Here is a 22,036-nt window from a genome sequence, read left to right as displayed (position 1 = left end):
CAGGAAAATGGCTGAAAGAAAGTTAATGGTAGGCAACTAAAGCAACAGAATCATGACGGGAAGCCCTCCCAACCACAGTCCAGCTCAAAAGCAAGGGAGATAGGAATGCCTTACCCCAGCCTACCAAGGTGAAGCCCCACAGATATTTGGTGTCCGAAAAGAAAGCCACAAAGATTAGACTATGCAGGTAGAGACCTTCCACCAGGATCCAATAATAATTCGTAGCCAAGAAGTAAATAAACATCACGACAGCAATCTTGCAGCCAATCTGTTACAAATAAACGAAAATTGCATCATATTAGCTCTTAATTGTACTGAATACCGACATTAGCCCACAGGAAAACAGTTCTTCCAGTTCTCTTTTATAGTCTAATGTGTCTCTTGTATAAAATAATGTCGACAGTGCTGGAAGAGACCAGAACATAGCTACTTTAACAAAGCATTTTTAAGAACATAGGTTCGATTCTATCATTTAAAAAAGATCTTTTAAAAAAAATCACTTTTCTTAATTTATCCTGTTTATTAAAATAATACACAACCATAAAAAACAGAAAACATAAAAGAAAAAATCATCATTCATTATTCTACCACGAATTTATTTTATTCTAGTCTTTTTTTATGCAAAGCTGGTTTCACATACTTGAGATTACATATATGTGCTTTTGTACAATTTGACATAAGATAAATATTTATTGAATACCCGTTACGTGCCAGACACTGTTGTAGGTTTGGGGAGTAAAAAATCCTGCCCTCGATGAATTTATGCTAGTGGAGGAGCCAGACAATAAAAAACCACATACACACACATAATATTATGTCATAGATAATAACAAGCACAAAGAAGAAAATACGGTAAACAATGCAGAATGAGAATGATGGAGATGCTATTTTTAAAATAACAATAGCTCATGTGAATGAATACAATATTAACCATTCTTCAAAACATCGTTTTAATAACTATATGAAATTTTCCCTGAGGATATTATAATTTACTTAAATAATCTCTTATTGTAAAACTCCTAGGCTGTTAAAAATTTACTATTGGCTTTAATTGGTTTAATACGTAGCTATAGTTTTTGCAGTTGTTGTTGATTGGTTGGTTGGTTGTTTTTCATTTTCCCAATTTTCTAAAAAATTGGTAACTGACTTTTGAATTTCTGACCTATTCTTTCAGAAAGGATTTTGTAAATTTGCAAGTACTGAGGTTTCAAAAAACAAAAAAACATGAATTATTAATTTAAACTTTGTTGTAACATGGTAAGACAAGTGGTTCATTGTATGGGTCTACTTCTTTTTAAGGAACTATATTCCTGAAATTTGACAACTCCGGGTTTCTTTTTGTGAAGCTTGAGTTGAAGGACAGTAATGCATCTTTTCCTCCCAGTGTGTGTTTACTTGACTCATTAAACATCCTCTGTCTGGTCCTATGGTTCCCAAACAATGGAGAGGCCAAAGCCTTCATCTTCTGATTGTCACTAGGTGCGGGAGGTATAACTTCTTCACAGAATCTAAAACTGGGGCAGGAATTTCGTATACCAGCAACTCCCAGCACCCTTCCTATTCCTCAGCAGCAAGTCCTTCTGTGGAATTAATGCCTGCTAATTTGGCTTTTTTTTTTTTTTAATCCCAAGCCCTGGTAGCATAGTTTTAATTTGCTTTTTTTTTTTTTTTATCCCAAACCCTGGTGGCGTAGTGGTTAAGTGCTACAGCTGCTAACCAAGAGGTCAGCAGTTTGAATCCACCAGGTGCTCCTTGGAACTCTATGGGGCAGTTCTACTCTGTCCTATAGGGTTGCTTAGAGTTGGAATCCACTCTACGGCAGTGGGTTTGGTTTTGGGTTTTTTGGATCCTCCTCCTGAAGGTCACATTGTCCTCCTGAAGGTCACATTGTAGTGACAGAGAAGTTTCTCCAAATTTCTGATGCACATTTGACTTGTATCTTTAATTTCCAGTGCTATAAAATATACTCTATCTATACCGATAGCTATAATACCAGTATAATATCTACACTGGTACATAAACCAACATATTGAATATGTATGTTACTATTGTGTGTGTCTTCCTGGATATTTTAATGAGAAGTGAGGAGAAGGCATACAGGCAGTCCGCCAGGTTATGGACCTCCGACTTACAGACAACTCAATTTGCCCTTTAATGTTATGTAAACTTGCCCTCACTTTGAAATGACTGAACCAACCCCTAAGCGCAACATATTCTTCATCACAGTCACCTTCGCTTGCTGCACATGCAGCTACTGAATCACTGAAAAGTCTTCGAGCCTTTTCTTGCACCAAAGTCTAAATAAGAACTGTACATACGTGTTCCGACTTACGAACAAATTTGACTTAAAGACACACTTAGGAACGAATCTCATTCCTAACCTGGGACTGCCTGAGCCCTGGTGGTGCAGTGGTTAACAGCTTGCCTGCTAACCAAGAAGTTGGCCGTTTGAATCCACTAGCCGCTCCTACACCCTGTCCTATAGGGTCGCTATGTAAGTCAGAATGTACCCTACAGAAATGGGTTTTGTTTGGCTTGAGTTTGACACCTTCTTGGAAGTTCCATAAGGAAAGTCTTTTGGATTAAAGAAATCAAATAAGAATTTAAAGAATATTTGCTGGTGAAAAACTTTCCTAGTTTATCAATCAGCTGCAAAACAAACTGTCCAAAAACTTAATGGTTTAAAACAGTATTTATATTACTTCTTACGAGTCTATGAATTGACCAGGTGGTCCTGCTAATCTGGGTTGGGCTTGGTTACTCTTGACTAAGTCATATGTTTGCAGTCAGCTGGCAGGTCAGATGGGGCTGACCGGTCTAGAATGGCCTCGGCTGGTATAATTTGCCTCTGCTCTATATGGTCTCTTATTCTCCAACAAGCTGTCCTCAACTTGTTCTCATGGTGGTGGCATCTTGAAAGAGAGTGGGGTAATATTCCAGTTTTCTTGAGGTCTAGCCTCAACTGGCAAACCATCACTTCCACCTCTATTTGGCAAAGTAAGTCACAAGACCAGCCTAGAGTCAGTATTGTGTGCTTTTAAACCCCAAAGTTCCGGTCTTGCAAGGTTCCCCCCCACCACCCCACTTTTGAAAGTGGTGAGCCATGATAGTTGCTACATCAAATGCCATTCTCTCCAGGTACTTTTTGCAATTTCCATTCCAGAAATGTTCTTGAGGAAAGGTCCCAAACACTTTGCATAATATAAAATGATGAGGGATTAGGCATGGAAGTTGAGGGTAGAATTGAGGTAATAAAAGTCAGTAAACAAATTGGTAGCCTTTTTCATTTTGTACAGAGAGGTTATTTCACAGGTCAAGATGAGCCAAAACATGTTAACACATATTTAGTAAACTGTTAAACTTTCCTTACATATTTGTAATGTTATACCAGTCTGTAATGAAAATACTTACATATTGTGACTTGTCTAGAGAAGGTACTTCTATGGAATTTTGCAGGTCACCCTGCATGATCATGGACTGTAGCTCCTTTTCTCCTATGCGAGCATGGACCACTCTGTCCTTGACGAAGATGCTTGCAGCTCTCAGCATGAAAGACACAAACAAGTGTATGTGGATATAGTTCCTGGTGCAATGCAATCGCCTATGAAGAGAAAATTTTCAGTATTTGGATTTGAATTAAATCAGAAGTGGGGAAAGAAAAGGTATAAATGAGCCTCAGGCTCTGCAAAAAAGAGGAAACTATGATAAACTTGAACAAAGACAGAAACCCATTATTATATATTTCCAATAAAAACAATTGGAATCTAAAACTAAAATGTAACATCTTGAGAATAAATTTCAAATTTATCCTAATCTATTATCATGTTGATCCAGATTTTGAAATATTAAATATTATATTTTACTACATATTAAAATAACAAATAATTAATGGAGAACCACCTTGAAAAGGGATAAACAATATTAAAATTGGAACTTTCATATTTTCTACACATTCTCTACAAGAAAAAGTAAGTTATTTTGGTAACATGACAATTTTATTTCCTAGGAATGTTTGAGAGTAAATAAGCCTACTTTCACCTAAAAAGCTTTGGAATTATAAAAAGATCGTAGACAAAAGTTAAGCCAGTAACATACTTACAGGTAGATATAGTGCCACTAAGTTCCAGTACAGAAAGCTAACTACAAAAAGACATTTTTTAAGCTTTTATGAAAAAAAAAAAAGGTTGTGTAATCTGGTCAAAAGGCCCAGCTCCACCACTGCTTGACTATGAGAGCTTAAATACACAACTAACACTACTTTGTCTTCCAGAATGGACAAAGCACCCAAATATTAATAGTAAAACATTTTAATCCAAATAATGTATTTTTATGTCTCATAATATAGGGGTTAAGGTCAAATGAGACTGACCTAAATGTAGACATTTTGGAAGTGAATATATTTTTAATGCCATGGACATGTATTTATATTCCTTGTGCTCAGATGATTCTCTTCATTGATTGACACCTCACTGGAGGAGTTTTCAGGTGTGAGCATTGTTCAGCCAAACACGTTATCCGTGTACGTGGCAAATATTGACTATGAATAATGGCTATCACAATATATAAGTACATTTTGATTTTTAAGAGACTTAAATGCTATTTACTGTCCTAATCGGGGGGTATTTTATGTGGTGAAAAGAAGAGCTTCTATAATTTTTGCAGAACTTTTTGTTGTATAGAAAGAATTTACTGTTAAATACTGTTATTAATTATTATGTAAATTAAACAATTATTACTTAGTCATTTGTTTTCTCTTGAATTATTTTGTAGCATTTTCCTTCTCATAAAGAATTATCTCACCCCCCCCAAAAAATTATCTATTGTTCTGAACAGACACAGCTAAGCTTGTTGTTGTTAGGTGTTGTCAAGTCAGTTCTGATTCATAGCCACCCTATGTACAACAGAACAAAACAGTGCCCAGTCCTGAGCCATCCTCACAGTCATTGCTATGTTCGAGCCCATTATTGTAGCCACTGTGTCAATCTATCTTCAGTCTTCCTTATTCATTGTCCGGTTTTCACATGCATATGAGGCAACTGAAAATATCATGGCTTGGGTCAGGCACACCTTAGTCCTCAAAGTGACATCTTTGCCCTTTAACATTTAAAGAGATTTTTTGTAGCAGATTTGCCCAATGCGATATATTCTTTGGTTTCTTGACTGCTGCTTCCATAGGTGTTGACTGTGGAACCGATTAGAATTTATGACAACTTCAATCTTTTCTCTGTTTACCATGATGTTGCTTATTGTTCCAGTTGTGAGATTTTTGTTTTCTTTATGTTGAGGTGTAATCCATACTGAAAGCTGTAGTTTGTGATCTTAGTAAGTACTTCAAGTCCTCTTCACTTTCAGCAAGCAAGGTTGTGTCACATGCATATTGACAGTTGTTAGTCTTCCTCCAATCCCAATGTCACATTTCTTCTTCATACAGTCCAGCTTCTCAGATTATGTGCTCAGCATACAGATTGAATAGGTATGGTGAAAGGATACAACCCTGATGCCCACCTTTCCTGACTTTAAACCATGCAATATACCCTTGTTCTGTTCAAACAACTGCCTCTTGGTCTATGTACAGGTTCCTCACAAGCACAATTAAGTGATCTGGAATTCCCATTCTTCACAGTGTTATCCATAATTTGTATGATCCAGACAGTCGAATGCCTTTGCATAGTAAAAAAACACAGGTAAACATCTTTCTGGTATTCTCAGGTTTCAGCCAAGATCCATCTGACATCAGCAATGATATCCTTCGTTTCATGTCCTCTTCTGAATCTGGCTTGAATTTCTGGTAGTTTCCTGTGGATGTAACGCTGCGATCATTTTTTAATTATCTTCAGCAAAATTTTGCAAGACCAATGACCACAGCTAAACTTAGTGTAGTGGAATGAGCTCTAGATAAAGAGGTTCCCTTTGCAGCTTGACTACGTACAATATTGTTACCTTAGACATTTAGCTCTAATTTCCTAGTCTCTAAAATGTGATAATACCTCCCAAGCCAACTTTACAATGTTGTTGTGAGGAATCCCTCTATAATCCCCAAATCAAATTGTGTTAAACTTATACTTAAAAACTTCATTAGCATCATGCTTGGTAAAGTAAAAGATCAGCAAAAAAGAGGGAGACCCTCAATGAAATGGAATGACACAGTGGCTTCAACAATGGGCTCAAACATACCAACGATTGTAAGGATGGCACAGGACAAGGCAGCGTTTTGTTCTGTTACATATAAAGTCGCTGTCAGAGCCAACTCGACTGCAGCTAACAATAACAACAATTCTTATAGAACAAAATTAAAGTGGTTGACAAGGAATACTAAAATACCAATTGTTTTCTCAGATATTTGTGTTACACACCAACTGTGAGCTTCATGAATACATACATACTACACATGTTGTTCACTCATATCTCCATATTGGTGCTCGAAATTCCGTGTTGAATTAAGTTGAATTGAGTTGGATAAAAGTGTGTAAAAAATAAACCACAACAAAAGTGGGTAAAATAAACCACAGCAATTGTTTAATGAGAAGCTAGTTTGTTCTGTAAACCTTCATCTAAAGTACAATAAATAAAAATAAACCACAACAAAAGCAATAAAGACTATTTATGTGTTGACATCAGATAATTTGGGAGACTATTTAAGACAAATTTCTGTTCAGTAGCACTAAAATTATCTGAGCAAAGTGAAATAAGCCATTATATCATGAGTGAAAATTTTTGTAACTCATTCAACTCTGCTCTGTATCACTTTGCAAACAAATACACTGCAATGCAGATCTATTGCTTAAAAGTCTGATACTGCTTCAGTAACTGAAGTGTTTAAACAAACAAACAAAAAACTTAATTTCTCATTGCTTTAGTCATCTAATGCTGCTATAACGAAAATACCACAAGTGTACGGCCTTAACAGATGTTTATTCTCTCAGAGTACAATAGGCTAGAAGTCCAAATTCTGGGCGCCAGCTCTAGGAGAAGGCTTTATATCTCTGTCAACTCTGGAGGAAAGTCATTGTCATCAATCTTCCCCTGGTCAAGCAGCTTCTCGTGCAGGGACCTGAGTCCAAAGGATGCATTCTGCTCCTGACGCTGCTTTCTTGGTGGTATGAGGTCCCCACGTCTCTCTGCCCGCTTCTCTCTTACATGTCTCAAAAAAGATTGGCTTAAGACACTACCTAATCTTGTAGGTCTCATCAATATAACTGCCACTAATCCAAGTCATTACATCATAGTGATAGGATTTACAACACAAAGGAAAATCACATCAGATGACAAAATGGTAGACAATCATACAATACTGGAAATCATGACCTAGCCAAGTTGACATATATTTTGGGGGACACAATTCAATCCATGACACTCATGAATAATTAACTGTACTGAATTAAAAAACTTGTGGTCTGGGGAAATATTTTATGAGATCTCTGTGTCTTCTATGGGTAGGAAGCAGAACCTGTCCCTTCATGGAGAAAGAATGATTGAGTCACTCACCTGAAATAACCAATGATAAGAATAGCCACAGCCAGGGAACCGAAGGATATGGAGTATCCAACAGTGTACATGACATAGAGGCGTTCAAAGAATTCTTGCTAAAGGAGAAGAGATACACACACATGTTAAAGGACTGTTCTATCAGAAAACTAGCAAGAAGAATATGTCATTTTTGGAATATATTTTCTACTTTATTTTTAACTTTTTAATTGAATTATAATTTACCTAAAATAAAATGTGCACATCTTAAGTACTTTGATAAGCTTTGACAATCAAGTTGATTTGTGCCCCTTGCTAGTCACAAAACCACCCACTACCCACCCCCAGGTAACCACTGTTACCACAAATTAGCTTTTACCTATTCATGTATTTCATATACTTGCTGACTATTCTCGGACTTCTTAGAATTATATAGTACATATTATACTTTTATCTCTGGTTTTTTTTTTTTGTCAACATACTGTTTTGAGATTCACTGATAGTTATCTATATCAGCAATTATTTTTCAAATTTTTATTTATTTTGAAATAATTGCAGATTAACAGGAAGTTACAAAGATAGTAACAAATATCCCCTTTATCTTTCATTCAGTATCTCCCAGTGATTATATCTTACATACTACATGTCAAAACCAGGAATTTGACATTGCTATAATGTGCGTGTGTGTATAGTTCTATGTCTTTTTATCACATATGTAGGTTTATGTAACCACCACTGCAATCAAGATACAGAACTGCTCCATTACCACAAAAATCTCCCTTGTGCTAACCCTTTATAGTCACACCTGCCCTCTTCCCCCCACCATCCCTAACCCCCGTCAACCATTAATCTATTTCCCAGCTCTATAATTTGTCATTTCATAAATGTTATATTAATGGAATCATATGTCTGAGATTGTTGTTTTTTTTTTTAAAATCAGCATAATACCCAGGAGATTTATCGAAGTTGTTGCATGTATCAATACTTTCTGAAGCTCACTGAAGGCTTGAGGAAGACATGAGAGCTAAGAGAGATGCCAAAGGAAAACTGAGGAAGATCTCTCCAAAACACAAGGTGCCTTCATCTAGAGCAAGGCAGTGTCTAGCTGAAGACTGGGGGCAGGGCAGCAGGGTGGAATGAGGTACAGAAAGCCTGGGTCAGAGCTCAAAGCAAAGTGAAATCCCCAGCAACTGGAAAAGCTGATGGATGTTTCAAAAGCAGAAGGAAACCTTCCATGGCTGGGTAAGCTGCCAGATGGACTAAAACCTATGTAATATTCTTAGAAGGTTACTAGCGGTCCGATCCCAAGCTCTGTCAAGGGTAAGTCTTGATTCTGCTATCAAAACATAAAACAAATTTAACAACAATTTTAAAGTAATCCAACCTTCCCACCTAACCAGTCTGACAGAGGAAGAGGCCTGACCATTTCAGGGGGTAAATAATATATACTTCAGTCTTTTACCTACAATGCCTGGCACGTAATCAAATATCACAAGGCAGAGAAAAGAAAAATTTAACCCAAAATCAAGAGTCAAAATAAGACCAGAAAAACAGATGATTCAGATGTTACAATTCACAGATAAGGACTTAATAATAAGTATTATAAATATATTAGATGATCTAATGAAAAGGTACATTTAAAATGTGTGAACAGATGGGAAATTCAGCAAAGAAATTAAAAAGAAAACCAAATGAAAATTCTAGAACTGAAAAATACAATATAAAAATGAAGTCAGCAATTAGACTGAACACAGAAGAAAGGATCAGTGAACTTGAAGAGAGGTCAATAAAAATTATTTTATTCCATCCCCCTGCTCTGCTCCAGTCTTCAGCTAGAAAATGCCTTGCTCTAGATGGCTCCTTGTGCCTTGGGGAGATCTGTCTCAGCACTCCTTTGGCTTTCTCTTAGCTGTCCTATCTTTCCTAAGCCTTCAGTGAGCTGTAGCAACCACTCACTCCATGAGAGCCCTTTGCATCTCCGGGGACTCTCTCTCAGCTTCCCATCCACCACCTATGGCTGCAGCAGTCACAGACTTAGTGAGGGCCTTCTGAGCCTCAAGGGATATCACCCAGCTCCTCTGTTCTGCCCCATGCCTTCAACTAACTGCTGCCTTTCATTCTGTGAGGGTCCCATGCAAATCTTAGAGGATTTCTTTTAGCCCTCCTGCACTACCCCTAGCCATTGGCATACTGGCTCCATATACTCAGTGAAAGCCCCATAGGAAAGAATTGGCTGGTGGCTGAGAGGTCACTGTGACCGATGCTCTCTCCTTGGAATTCTATGCCCTTACACCAGCCCTGTCTGTTAAAAGTTGGTTTAAACGTTTGGTTCTTTTCTTTTTATCCCCTTCTGTGATGTGGTTGGGAAATCCTGGTGGCATAGTGGTTATGAGCTACAGCTGCTAACAAAAAGGTCTGCAGTTTGAACCCACCAGGCACTCCTTGGGAACTCTGTGGGGCAGTTCTACTTTGTCTTATAGTCAGAATTGACTTGATGTGGTTGTACCCCTTTTGCTACAGTCCCAGAAATGAATGTAGCCATGGATCTCTCCTCTCATAGGAAGGACTTGCTCATTTCTGGAGTTGGTTCATTTAGATTTCTTTGCATCTTCAGCTTCTGATAGGTTTTTGCAAATTATTGATTGAGTCGTATCCAGCTTATTCTGATAATTGTAATTTCCTACATCCTGACTGAAAGCAGAGGTCTTTGTATTCTGTTTTGTTTTGTTTTGTTTTAAGCATTTACTACATGTTATTTTCTGTTAATAAAATATTAAAGTTTATTATAGAAAACATTTGGATAATGTGTAAAATACAAAAGAGGGGGAAAAATCTCTCAAATCCTCAGCAACAAAAAAATAAACACTGTTAATATTTCATGTAATTCCTTTCATTCTATTTCTATGTATCATTTCCTATTGTTTTAAGTATCTGCTATCTCAGTTTACATAAATGTGTATTATCTGGTTTTTGTTGTTGTTGGTTTGTTTGTTTTCAGTTAACTTAAAACAAAATTATTTCCCAGAACATTGCAAATACTTTACATATATATGTATGACCTTATTTAAATCATTTCTTTATTTGAATCTTAAATTCTATGCACTATAAAGATTCATGCTTCAAAGGCAAGGTGAGAAAATCACATATGAACCCTGGACTTTGGCACATTTACTGAAAGAATGTAGCGGCAGGCTTTGCCCATCACTGTTGTGATGGGCAGCTGTGAGGGAACCTTCCTCTCGTTAAAGATAAAAGCCTGACGTCTAAAGGTTTGGATTCCAATCATTTGACTAATCTTATATTGTCAAGGTTCTCTTGTGGTCTTACCTGTGTGCCTTACCGTGACTACTTTGCAATAAACTGAGTTTATTCATGAAAAATAATAATAATAATGCTTCACTGAGCATTTTCTTCATTAAGTTCTCCCCGTCTTAAATTCTTATGCTTGAACCTTAGAAGTAAAATTATAAGATCAAAGGATATGACCCCTTTGAAGCGTTTTCATACATATTGCCAAATTGCTTTCCTGAAGGTCACATGGCCTTTAAGTATGACCTATATTACATGGTAACTTCTACAGTGTGCTAATATTTTAAATACCACATTCTAAAGAATTTAATAACTTTGTGCCTTATAATAGTTCCTTCTCTTCTTTTTAGTAAAGGTGATTACCTAACTTTGCCAAGCCAATGATGTAGAAATTACTTAAAGAACAAAATAATAGGTATTTAAAAACACCTCAGTCTTATTTCTCCAATAAAGATGTGCCATTTTTTCTAAATACATGCATGTGTATATTCCTTTTCCTTCATATTAAAAAAAAAGTCATTATAACCATTAATAAATTATAATTTATAAATAAGTAATATCATTTTGCCCTCCAGTATATAAAAACTTTAGGAGATAGTTTTATTAGTAGACACTTATTTTTCTTAAACTTTCTCAAATTGTTGTTTAATGATTGTCAACAATAGAAAACATTTTTTATCTTTTTAATTAAGCAGATAAAATTAATTATTTATGCTAATGAAATTCTTCAAATTTTTCAGTTAACTTTTAAACCCGTTTTATATGAAATAGTACATATCTTGGGTATACCAACCATCCTTAATTGCTTTGCTTCTTGGGATACACAGTAATCACAAAAAATGGTTATAAAGTTAGAATTGTGTATAAATAAAACCATGATTTAATCTAATGGACATTTAAAAGCTGTGAAAGATCTCTATTTTTCACCATTTAAAGCACAACAAAATTTATTACAGAGTATAGTAAAAATCAGTGAATGTTTCTGTCATTGAAACTGAAATTTATTTTGAAGCATTTTATATTCACTCAATATTGGCTTTAGTTCTGTTGTAGAGTGATAATCTCCCAAAACTGACCAATTTTATCTAAGAAAAATTCTTTCCATTGACTAATTTTATCCAAGAAGATTGTCAGTGATAAAATACAAAACTGAAGATCATTCAGCAACTTACTAAAGAGTTCAGTAAGGTGATAGTGCTTTACGTTAGAAAAGAAGAAAGTTAAGAAAGGAAGTTGGGACTACGAATGCTAATAGCAATATTAATTGCAACTAATATATGTGTGATAAAACAAAAAAAAACATTACCATTGAATCAATTCAGACTCATAGCGACCCTATAGAACAAAGTAGAACTGCCCCATAGAGTTTCCAAGGAGCACCTGGTGGATTCAAACTGCTGACCTTGTGGTTAGCAGATGTAGTTTTTAACCACTATGCTACCAGGGTTTCCATATATATGATAGTAATGGTAATAATAAAGAAATCTTTAACTTACCACTTCTCTCTTACTGCTCTTTCTACCAAAAACATCACCAGGCATAAAGGAAAATTCTAATGTTGGGAGAGTTTATGCATGGTAGACTCTAGGTGGTCAGGGTCCTCAAAAAAATCATTCGTACATCCATTTATCATGTTGACTCCTAGCATCACACCTATATATTATCGTGTATTTTTACTGAAGAGGTCTAAGTACTATAAATTAAAGCATGGCTTTTAAACCAGCAGGTATAACTTACAAGTAACTATCTGGAAGTTTTCAAGGTTTCCATATGATTGCTATATTGGAAACAACACTGATGTGAAATTAGATCAGCCTTTTATAATCATCATGTTAAAGAATAAAAGGGTTTTTATACAGGATGGCTGATAACCAAGAATTATGCAAAAGCATTATTCTTTTTTCCTTTAAAGTTTCACAAACACAAAAATACCATTACCTTTCCTATGCTGATATCTGGTTGCAGGAAGCGAAGGCAGTCTGAATAATTGGCCCAAGTTTTATTTAAACTGTGCATAAAATCCCATGTTCCGTTGGGGTTACAATGTCGGAAAGCAACTCCTACAAAGACATGAAGAAAGATGTTGAAATTGCTCAATTCCCTTAGAGTCTATTTAAAAAGAAAGAAAGAAAGAAAAGTAGAATTCTGTTTCAAATTAATCATTTTAGAAAAAGGCAATACCTTTATGATTAAAGTCATAAATGTAAGAAGGGCATGGGACAGCCGATATCTTCCCCACTGTTCCTCTGGGCCAACAAATTAGTCCATCCCATTCTGGGAAACAATTTCCCTCTGGTGAAGATAGAAATTAAAAAGCAAACAAAGAAAAATTTAGTCGGAACCAGACAATAAATGCATTCAAATATACAAAATTTCAGATCTCTGCCTGTGGTAAAATATAAAACAAATTGGTAGTTTTAGAAATTAGAATAGGGTAGATATGATACGAATGCCCAGAATTCACCTACTAACCTCATCCAAGGTCCAGACAACCAGAACATTTGATTTGCGCAAATTAAAAAGATTTAAACAATTGCACTTGTATTAGTTACAAATCAATCCGTTTCCTTGAACATTTGGGTTGTTGGCAGATTTCAGCTCTTTGCGGTTGGAGGACAAAGCTCCCTGATTCCTTGCTGACTGTCAGCTGAAAGCTGTTCCCAGCTTTTAGAAGCTGCTTGCAGTCCTTGGCTTGTGCCCCCTTCCTCCATCTTCCAAGTCAGCAAGGGATGGTCTAGTCCTTCTCACACTTCAAATCTTTCCTGCACTCTCCCCTTTTGCCACATCTCTGAGGGATGCTTCTGCCTTCCTCTTCCGCTTTTTTAAGGGTCCCTGTGATTACACTGGGCACACCAAAATAATCCAGGATAATCTCCCTATATTAAGATCCCTAACCTTAAATCCATCAGCAAAATGCCTTTTATCACGTAAAGTAACATACACAGGCTTAACATCAGAGATTAGGGTATGGACATCTTCTGAGGGCCATTTTTCTGCCTCCCACAAGTACTATTTATTATAGTTCTCTGAATTTTTGTGGTTACCACTTACACTAACTTTAGCTGAGGGTCTTTCTTTAAGCTAATGATCATGGTGTCAGTTTGTTCGGTTTTAAAGTCTGATTACAGAACTCATCAAACCATTGCCTACTACAGAAAATAACTCAGCATAAACCTGAAATTTTTTAGTGTCCAACCTATCACAGAGAAACAAACACTTTATTTGCTTTGTGGACTGCTGAAGCAATAAGAAAAACATGGCTTCCCCTGCCCACAGTGTTCTTGGAGAAGAGAACATTTTCTTGGAAACAGCCTTACTTTGCCCAGATAATACAAGCTGAGGCTCTACATCATCACAAATGACCCAGAAACTCATCGCACTGGCTCCTGCTTCAGCTGCACAGCTTCTCCTGCTTCTCTTTCCACCATTACCTGCTTTTTGTTTGTTTCTTTCTTTCTTTCCTGTTTATACAGAGTGTTTTGAATCAACCTCTCCCATCTACTTTGCCCTAGACTCTTTCCTGTATCTTGACAGCATCCCATATGGCTTCCAATCCATTCCAATGCCATTAGCAAGTCGCATGTCTTTATTCATCTGGACTGTTCAATCTTATACCTGATTAAAAAAAAAAAAACAGTGCCGTCGAGTCGATTCTGAAATCTATATAAATTAACCCAGGACACATATTCTTGTTTTCCTGTAACCCAATTGTTCCTCTAAAATCTACGCTGGGCAGTCATACATTGTTTCTGGCAAGACGTAGTCACATGATGGAATAAAATCTTCATACAACTGTAACATCCAATGACTTGCTTATTTTGTATTCATGTCATTTTTAAATTGCTATGGGAAAAACATCTGATTTTTTTCTTTACGCTTTAAGAAGTACAGTTTTCTAGGTCCCCACAAGATCCCACCACCACTACCAATCTTCACACTCCCCAAAATTTAAAGAGACCAATGCTCCCCCCAAATGTTTCTGCAGATCACGTCCATTTACAGTCAGTTTTATTTCTCTGATGGCTCTTTGACAAACACACGGATAAACATTCACAGAAAGTTGAAAAGATTGGGTAAATGATGACCTCTAAATAACACAGAACCTTAATTAGCATCTTCTCTTTGATAATCATTTCATATCATATGTGAGTAAATGCTTTTATTATTTGGCAAGACACTAATTAGTTACTTAATGACTCACCAATCTCCCTTTATAACTTAACACCATTAATTATAATTCTTGTAATCTTTTGTGTGTGCCAAGACAAACTACTTAGTAATGAAGCTTTTCAAGCAATGATATTTAGAACAATCTAAAATCTGAAGAATCTAACTTGGTCTTTTTTCAGAAGTAGAACTGGGATAAATAATATTATCTTTTTTGTTTTTAAATAATTGAATAGTTTTATAAATAGGAATACATATTTACATTTTTTTCTTTCATAAACATTCAGAAAGAAAAGAGAAAATATTATACAAGCATGACTTAAGAATTAACAGTTATTACTGTTTTAGCATTTTTATTTCATCTAATATATTTTTTGTTATGACATTTTAAAGTAAATTGCAGGCAACATAATATCTTATTCCTAAACATTTGTTACACATCTTTCAATCTTCAATTTTTTTTATTGTGTTTTAGGTGAAAGTACAGCCCAAATTAGTTTCTCATTCAAAAATTTATGCACAAATTGTTTTATGATATTGATTGCAAACCTCGCATCGTGTCAGCACTCTCCCCCTTTCCCTTTACACCCAGGGTTTCCCATGTCCATTCTTCCAGGTTTCCTGTCCGTTCCTGCCTTCTTGTCTTTGCTTTTGGTCAAGTGTTGCCCGTTTGGTCTATACTTGATTGAACTAAGAGGCACATTCCTCACATGTGTTGTTTCTTTTATAGGCCTGTCTAATCTTTGGCTAAAAGGTGGACTTCAGGAGTGGAGAGGCTTCAGTTCTCAGTTAGTGGTGTCCAGGGGCCATAGTTTCAGCGGTCCCTCCAGTCTCTGTCAGACCAGTGTCTGGTCTTTTTTTGTGAATCTGAATTTTGTTTTACATTTTTTCTCCTGTTCTGCCTGGAACCCTCGATTGTGATCCCTGTCAGAGAGGTAGGTGGCGGTAGCTGGGCACCATCTATTTCTTCTGGGCTCAGGCTAGTGGAGGCTGTGGTTTCTGTGGTCCATTGGTCCTTCAGACTGATATTTTCCTTCCATCTTTGGTTTTCTTCATTCTCTTTTGCTCGAAACGTGATGGGACCAATAGACGTATTTTAGATGGCTGATTGCAAGCTTTTAAGACTACAGATGCTACTCACCAAACTAGGATGTAGAACATTTTCTTAATGAACTACGTTATGCCCATTGACCTAGATGTTCCCCGAGATGATGGTCCCCAGCCCTCAGCCCTAGTAACTCAGTCCCTCAAGGTGTTTGGATGTGTCTAGGAGGCTCCTATGGCTCTGCCTTGGTCAAGTTGTGTTGACTTTCCCTATATTGTGTATTTTCTTTCCTTTCACCAAAGTTAACACTTGTCTGCTATTGAGTTAGTGATTCCCCGCCTCTCCCTCATAACCATCAAAGATTGTTTTTTTCTATGTGTAAACCTTTTCTTGAGTTTTTATAATAGTGGTCTCATAGAATATTTGTTTCTTTGAGATTGACTTATTTCACTCAGCATAATGCCCTTCAGATCCACACGTTCTGAGATTTACTTGGATTTATCATTGTTTATTATCTTTGCATAGTATTCCACTGTGTGTAAAAAAGTTTATCCATTCATCTCTTGATGGCCATTTAGGTTGTTCACATCTTTTTTGCTATTGTGAATAATGCTGCAGTGAACATTGGTGTACATATGTCTATTCGTGTGATGGATCTTATTCCTCTAGGATATATTCCTAGGAGTGGGACTGCTAGATCATACAGTATTTCTATTTCCAGTTTTTTGAGGAGGCACCATATCATTTTCCACAGTGGTTGTACCATATTACATTCCCACGAGCAGTGCATAAGAGTTCCAATCTCCCCACAACCTCTCCAACAATTGTTATTTTCTGTTTTTTTGATCTGTGCCAGCAATGTCAGGGTGAGATGGTATCTCACTGTAGTTTTGATTTACATTTCTCTAATGGCTAAGGATCACAAGCATTTCCTCAGGTGTCTGTGATCCACCTGAATGTCTTCTTTGGTAATGTGTCTGTTCACATCTTTTGCCCATTTTTTAATTGGATCATTTGTCTTTTTATTGTTACAGTATTGCAGTATCTTATAGATTTTAGAAATTAGATCCTTGTCAGGTATGTCATAGCCAAAAGTTTTTTCCCAGTCTGTAGGTTCTCTTTACTTTTTGGTGAAGTCTTTTGATGAGCGTACTATTTAATTTTCAGGAGCTCTTAGTTATCTACTTTATCTTCTGGTATTTGTACATTGTTAGTTATGGCTTGTATTGAATTTATACCAAGTATTAGGGCCCCTAGGGTTGTTGCTAATTTTTCTTCCATGATTTTTATCATTTTTGGTTTTATATTTAGGTATTTGATCCATTTTGAATTAGTTTTTGTGTATGGTGTGAGGTATGGGTCCTGTTTCATTTTTTTATAGATGGACATCCAGTTTTGCCAGCACCATTTGTTAAAAAGACTGTCTTTTCCCCCATTGAATGGACTTTGGTCCTTTGTCAAAGGTCAGCTGACCAAAGGTGGATGAATTTACATTTGGGTTCTCAATTCTGTTCCATTGGTCTGTGTGTCTGTCATTGTACCAGTACCAGCCTGTTTTGACTACTGTGGCTATAGAATAGGTTCTGAGATCAGGTAATATGAAGCCTCCTACTTTGTTCTTTTTCTTCAGTAATGCTTTGCGTATCTGGGGCCTCTTTCCTTTCGATATAAAGTTCATTATTTGTTTTTCCATCTCCATAAAGAATGCTGTTGGTATTTGGATTGGGATTGCATTATATCTATAGATCACTTTGGGTAGGATTGACATTATCACAATGTTGAGTCTTCCGATCCATCAGCATGGTATGTTTTTTCATTTATGTATGTCTCTTGGTTTCTTACAATACAGTTTTGCAGTTTTCTTTGTACAGGTCTTTTACATCTCTGGTTAGATTTATTCCTAAGTATTTTATCTTTGTAGGGGCTATTATAAATGGTATTGTTTTCCTGATTTCCTTTTCGAAGTTCTATTTGTTAGTATACAGGAATTCAATTGATTTTTTTTATGTCGATCTTACATTCTGCTACTCTGCTGAATTTTTCAATTAGTTCAAGTAGTTTTCTTGTGGAAATCTTTGGGGTTCTTTAAAAAAAAAATTTTTTTAATAAAAATTCCTTAAATTAGCTAGTGAGTTTAAAATAACACTCTTTTTTTATACATATAAATTGAAGATACTTTGAGTGAATTTACAAATAACTAGACATTTTCACTGAAAGGCAGACCAAAGTTTGGCCAGCTTTAATTTGATCCTATTTGAATGGAGAAGGATCTCAAAGAAAATGCCTTTTCTCTTTTCATATTTATTCATCTACATGTTTCATATGACTTCTTTCTTCATACATTTTAGATGTTATATAAATTTACATCTAGTTAACTTGTTATTTTAAGTGTAATTCATGTGGCGTGTAACTGCTCATACTTCCTTGCCTTTGCGTATCTTCTTCCCTCTGCCTGAAATTCCTTTTACGTCCTTCTTCACCCACCTAACTCCCACCCATTCTTTAGTTTTAAGATGAGATGATTATTCCTCCAGGAAGGCTTCTTTGATACCTCCTGATGAATTAAGATGCTTTTTGGTGGTCTCATAGTTCTAAGTACCTCTGTTGTTAAACTTACACAGAATAACAAAAGATGTCTATCTCCCTTACTAGACAATCAGCTCCACAAGCCAAGACTGAATCTTACTCATCAATACATGGTGGCACATAATATTTGTTGAACTGTTAAAAAAAAACTTTGGAGATGATAATGTTGGATTAGGTAATCTCTGAGATATCTTTTAGCTCAAAATTTTTCATAGAAAATAATTCATTCAGCCCTCATAGAAAATAATCCCTACAAATTCCTTTGTGTTGATGCTGTTCCTTGTTGGCCGAGCTGTACATCTGAGATATCAGTCAGTGTTCTTTAGAGAGTAGCATGAAGGATTCCCTTTCATGGCACTATCAGTCTAACTATGCAGAGAACTCCCACCTAATACAACATACCTACAAAGACCATATTAGAATGAAAATCATCATTTTAAAGCATGGTTTAGATGGCTATAGAGTATAGAAGTCAATCTGAGGCCACAGAATATTCTATATCTTAGCAAGTACTGCATTTGAATTCATCTTAGAGAATTTTATTGACTTAGAGCTTGGGTTTCGGTGATGTTTCAGCAAAAAAAGATGAAGACTTATGCCAGATAAGGGTGAAAATTGGATTGGGGATCCCTGTATCAAGTCAGAATCCCCCAAATATAACTGCTTTGGTAGGTAAACTAGAAACAAAACCAGTCTTCAGAAACAGATCGATCTGTTTCAGCCTTAGCTCCATTTGGAGTTGAGAGAGGAACAGTAAAGAAGAAAAAAAAAAAAAAAAAAACTTCCCTGACAATTTCTAACCATAAGCTTACATTGATATGTCACCTAAATTTAGTTTAAAGTGAACTTAGGTTGATAGCTCTTCTAGGCACCTTACAAAAGGAAATGCAAATGTTCTCTGAAGGAATGTACTTTAACACTGAATTTCATGAGTTTCTAACCATGAATCATTAAATACACAAGAAAATACACCACCATGTGTGGTTGTCAACATTGACCAATGAAGTCTATGGCTATTGGAATTGTTGAATGTGAAATACAAAATAGGTTTAAGGAAATAAGGAAAATATTAAATGAATATTGAAGGCACAAGAGACTATCAAATTTAAACATTAGACAAAGCTAAAGAGAGAACTGGTAAAGAGGACAATAGACTTAAAGACATTAGTAAAACAGCAGTGGAGAGACCAAAAAAGAAAGAAAGAAATATAAGATGTGGAGACTTGGAGAACTGTGCAGGAAGATCCCACATTTTTCTAATTAATGTCTCAGAAGGGCAGAATAAACAGAATGGAGGGCAAATTTTCAAAGACAAAATAGCTGAGACATTCCCAGCACTGAATAAAGATACAGACCTCTGATTCAAGAAATTCAATAAATCTACACTTACATACAGTGTAAAATTGCAGAACATGAAAGTCAAATAGAAGATCTTAAAAGGATCCAGAGGGAAAAAAAAATCACCAACAAAGTCTGAGAATTTCTCAACAGTAACAGAGGAAACTAGAAAAAAAAAAAACTGAAATAATATCTTAAAAGTGCTAAAAAACAAAAAATTTCAGCAAATGATAATATGTCCCAAAGAAGTATCTTTCAATATTGAGACTAAAATAAAGACATTTGGCAGACAAAGAAAAACAGAGTTTACTATAGAGGGATTCTAACTTAAAGAAATCCTAAAAGATATACTTCAGGAAGAAGGAAATTATCTCAGAATGAAGTGCAAAACAGAAAGGTGAGGGAAAAAAAGATAGTAAGAAGTCGAATACACTTAAAAAATCTCAACTCCACAATTTATGATAACATAAAATTAAGATATATAATTTATAATAACATAAAATTAAGATATACCTAAAATCCAGTATAACAATAGCATATAACTTGAGAAGCAATTAAAGCATTTCAAACTCCTTTTATTATTTGAAACGGGGGATGTTACTAGTTTGCTTTAAATTTTCTTAAGTTAAATATACCTTATAAAATTTCCAGAATAACCACAAAAATTATAATAATAATTGTTACTAATAAATTATCTGAGCCAAACTCTTCAGTTAAAAGACAATATAAGCCCTAAAATCTCAGCACATTTTTAAAAATTAGCATCATGGGGGCAACATTTTCTGATCATAACCATTTAAGTTAGAAATAAATTACAAAAAAATTTTTAAAAACATTTGGAGACTAGAACAAAGCAGATATCGAATTGCATATAAGGAATTTTCTGTTGCATTCTAATTATTAGGAATTTAGGGAGCTCAGTAAATAGCACCCCTCTTTCCCACTTGAATTTGGAACTAATTGAGAAACACATAAGGAGTCAGACAGATGGATTTACAATTGAAATCTTATTACCAATAAAGTTTTTTGATGAATATAGCTTGCTTCTTTGCTGTCCTGAATTGCACTAACTATCCAAAGCTGGTCAATACCCACAGGGACAGAGGCTGTCCCACAAAGCTTACTACTGCACGGTCAAGGGCAGACCAGTATGTATGCTCTCTATAGGAGGGCAGGTCCCTAAGAAAAAAGCTAATGTGCATACACCCTATTCCTATTCCCAAACTCACTAATAGGGCAAGTCACTCCTTCTATAGGGAGGGACGAACAAGTGGGGTAAATAGATGAAAAAAGGGCCGTTATTCTAATACACACCCCTCCATGTGGAAACATAGGGAATTGCTGTTAAGATCTTCTAACACTAAATAAGAGCAGAAGTCTGCAGTCTGTGGGATACAATTTTCTTAGCATCTTTACCTCCCTCCTGGAGCTGAGCACTGATGTTGAGTTCACACTGTACTTTGGCTTTCAGCACAAGGACAATCTGCTCCTCTATAGTAATGGTGCCATCAGAATCCAGCTGTAAAAATGGACAAAATACAAACTAAGAAAAACATTCTCATTACCTTTTTCAAAAAACCATGATACAAATTTCCATTATTTTACATTCTAATATAATTTAAAATTAAGCTTTTGCAATAAGCTTTTATTTGAATGAAAATTCAAAATTCATTAAGTTTTAGGATAATCTGACTTTGACTTGTTTAGCCCAAAGGGGAAAAAAAATCACATAGCAGAGGAACCGAATCTTAAGGAGGGAAAAACTTTACTTGCTACAGCTATACCTGTGTAACAAATTACTGCAAAACCCTATGACTTAAACCAAATATTTATTATCTCAAGCTTGGGAGAGACTTAACTGGGTGGATCTGGCTCAGGGTCTCTCAGTCAAGGCTTGACTTGCAATCAAGGTTTTAGCCAGGGATGCAAGCACCTGAAGACTTGACTGGAGCTATAGGATCTGCTTCCAAGATGGCCCACTCACATGGCTAGTGGCAACAGGTCTTAATTCCTCAGTGGCTATTGTAAAGAGGCTTCAGTTTCTCACCACATGGTTCTCTCCATATGGGTTCTTGAGTATCTTTTCAACATGGCAGCTGGCTTTGCCCACAGTGAGTGAACCCAGAA

The 22,036-nt window shown here is 35.9% G+C and overlaps 1 protein-coding gene across 1 annotated transcript in view; it reads right to left on the bottom strand.

Moving 5' to 3' along the window:
* PTH2R (parathyroid hormone 2 receptor) overlaps window positions 1–22,036 on the bottom strand; it is a 123,852-nt gene that overhangs the window by 38,833 nt on the left and 62,983 nt on the right. The window contains exons 4-9 of the mRNA XM_049888021.1: window positions 21,326–21,428; window positions 12,955–13,065; window positions 12,712–12,833; window positions 7,486–7,583; window positions 3,412–3,601; window positions 115–268 (exon numbers count right to left, since the gene is read on the bottom strand). Of these exons, the coding sequence (XP_049743978.1) occupies window positions 115–268; window positions 3,412–3,601; window positions 7,486–7,583; window positions 12,712–12,833; window positions 12,955–13,065; window positions 21,326–21,428 (778 nt within the window). The remainder of the gene's footprint in view (window positions 1–114; window positions 269–3,411; window positions 3,602–7,485; window positions 7,584–12,711; window positions 12,834–12,954; window positions 13,066–21,325; window positions 21,429–22,036) is intronic.

This window comes from Elephas maximus, chromosome 6, assembly GCF_024166365.1.
Source record: "Elephas maximus indicus isolate mEleMax1 chromosome 6, mEleMax1 primary haplotype, whole genome shotgun sequence".
Taxonomy (NCBI): Eukaryota; Metazoa; Chordata; class Mammalia; order Proboscidea; family Elephantidae; genus Elephas; species Elephas maximus.
Note: the sequence above shows the minus strand (reverse complement) of the source record. Positions and strands in the feature narration are given on the sequence as shown.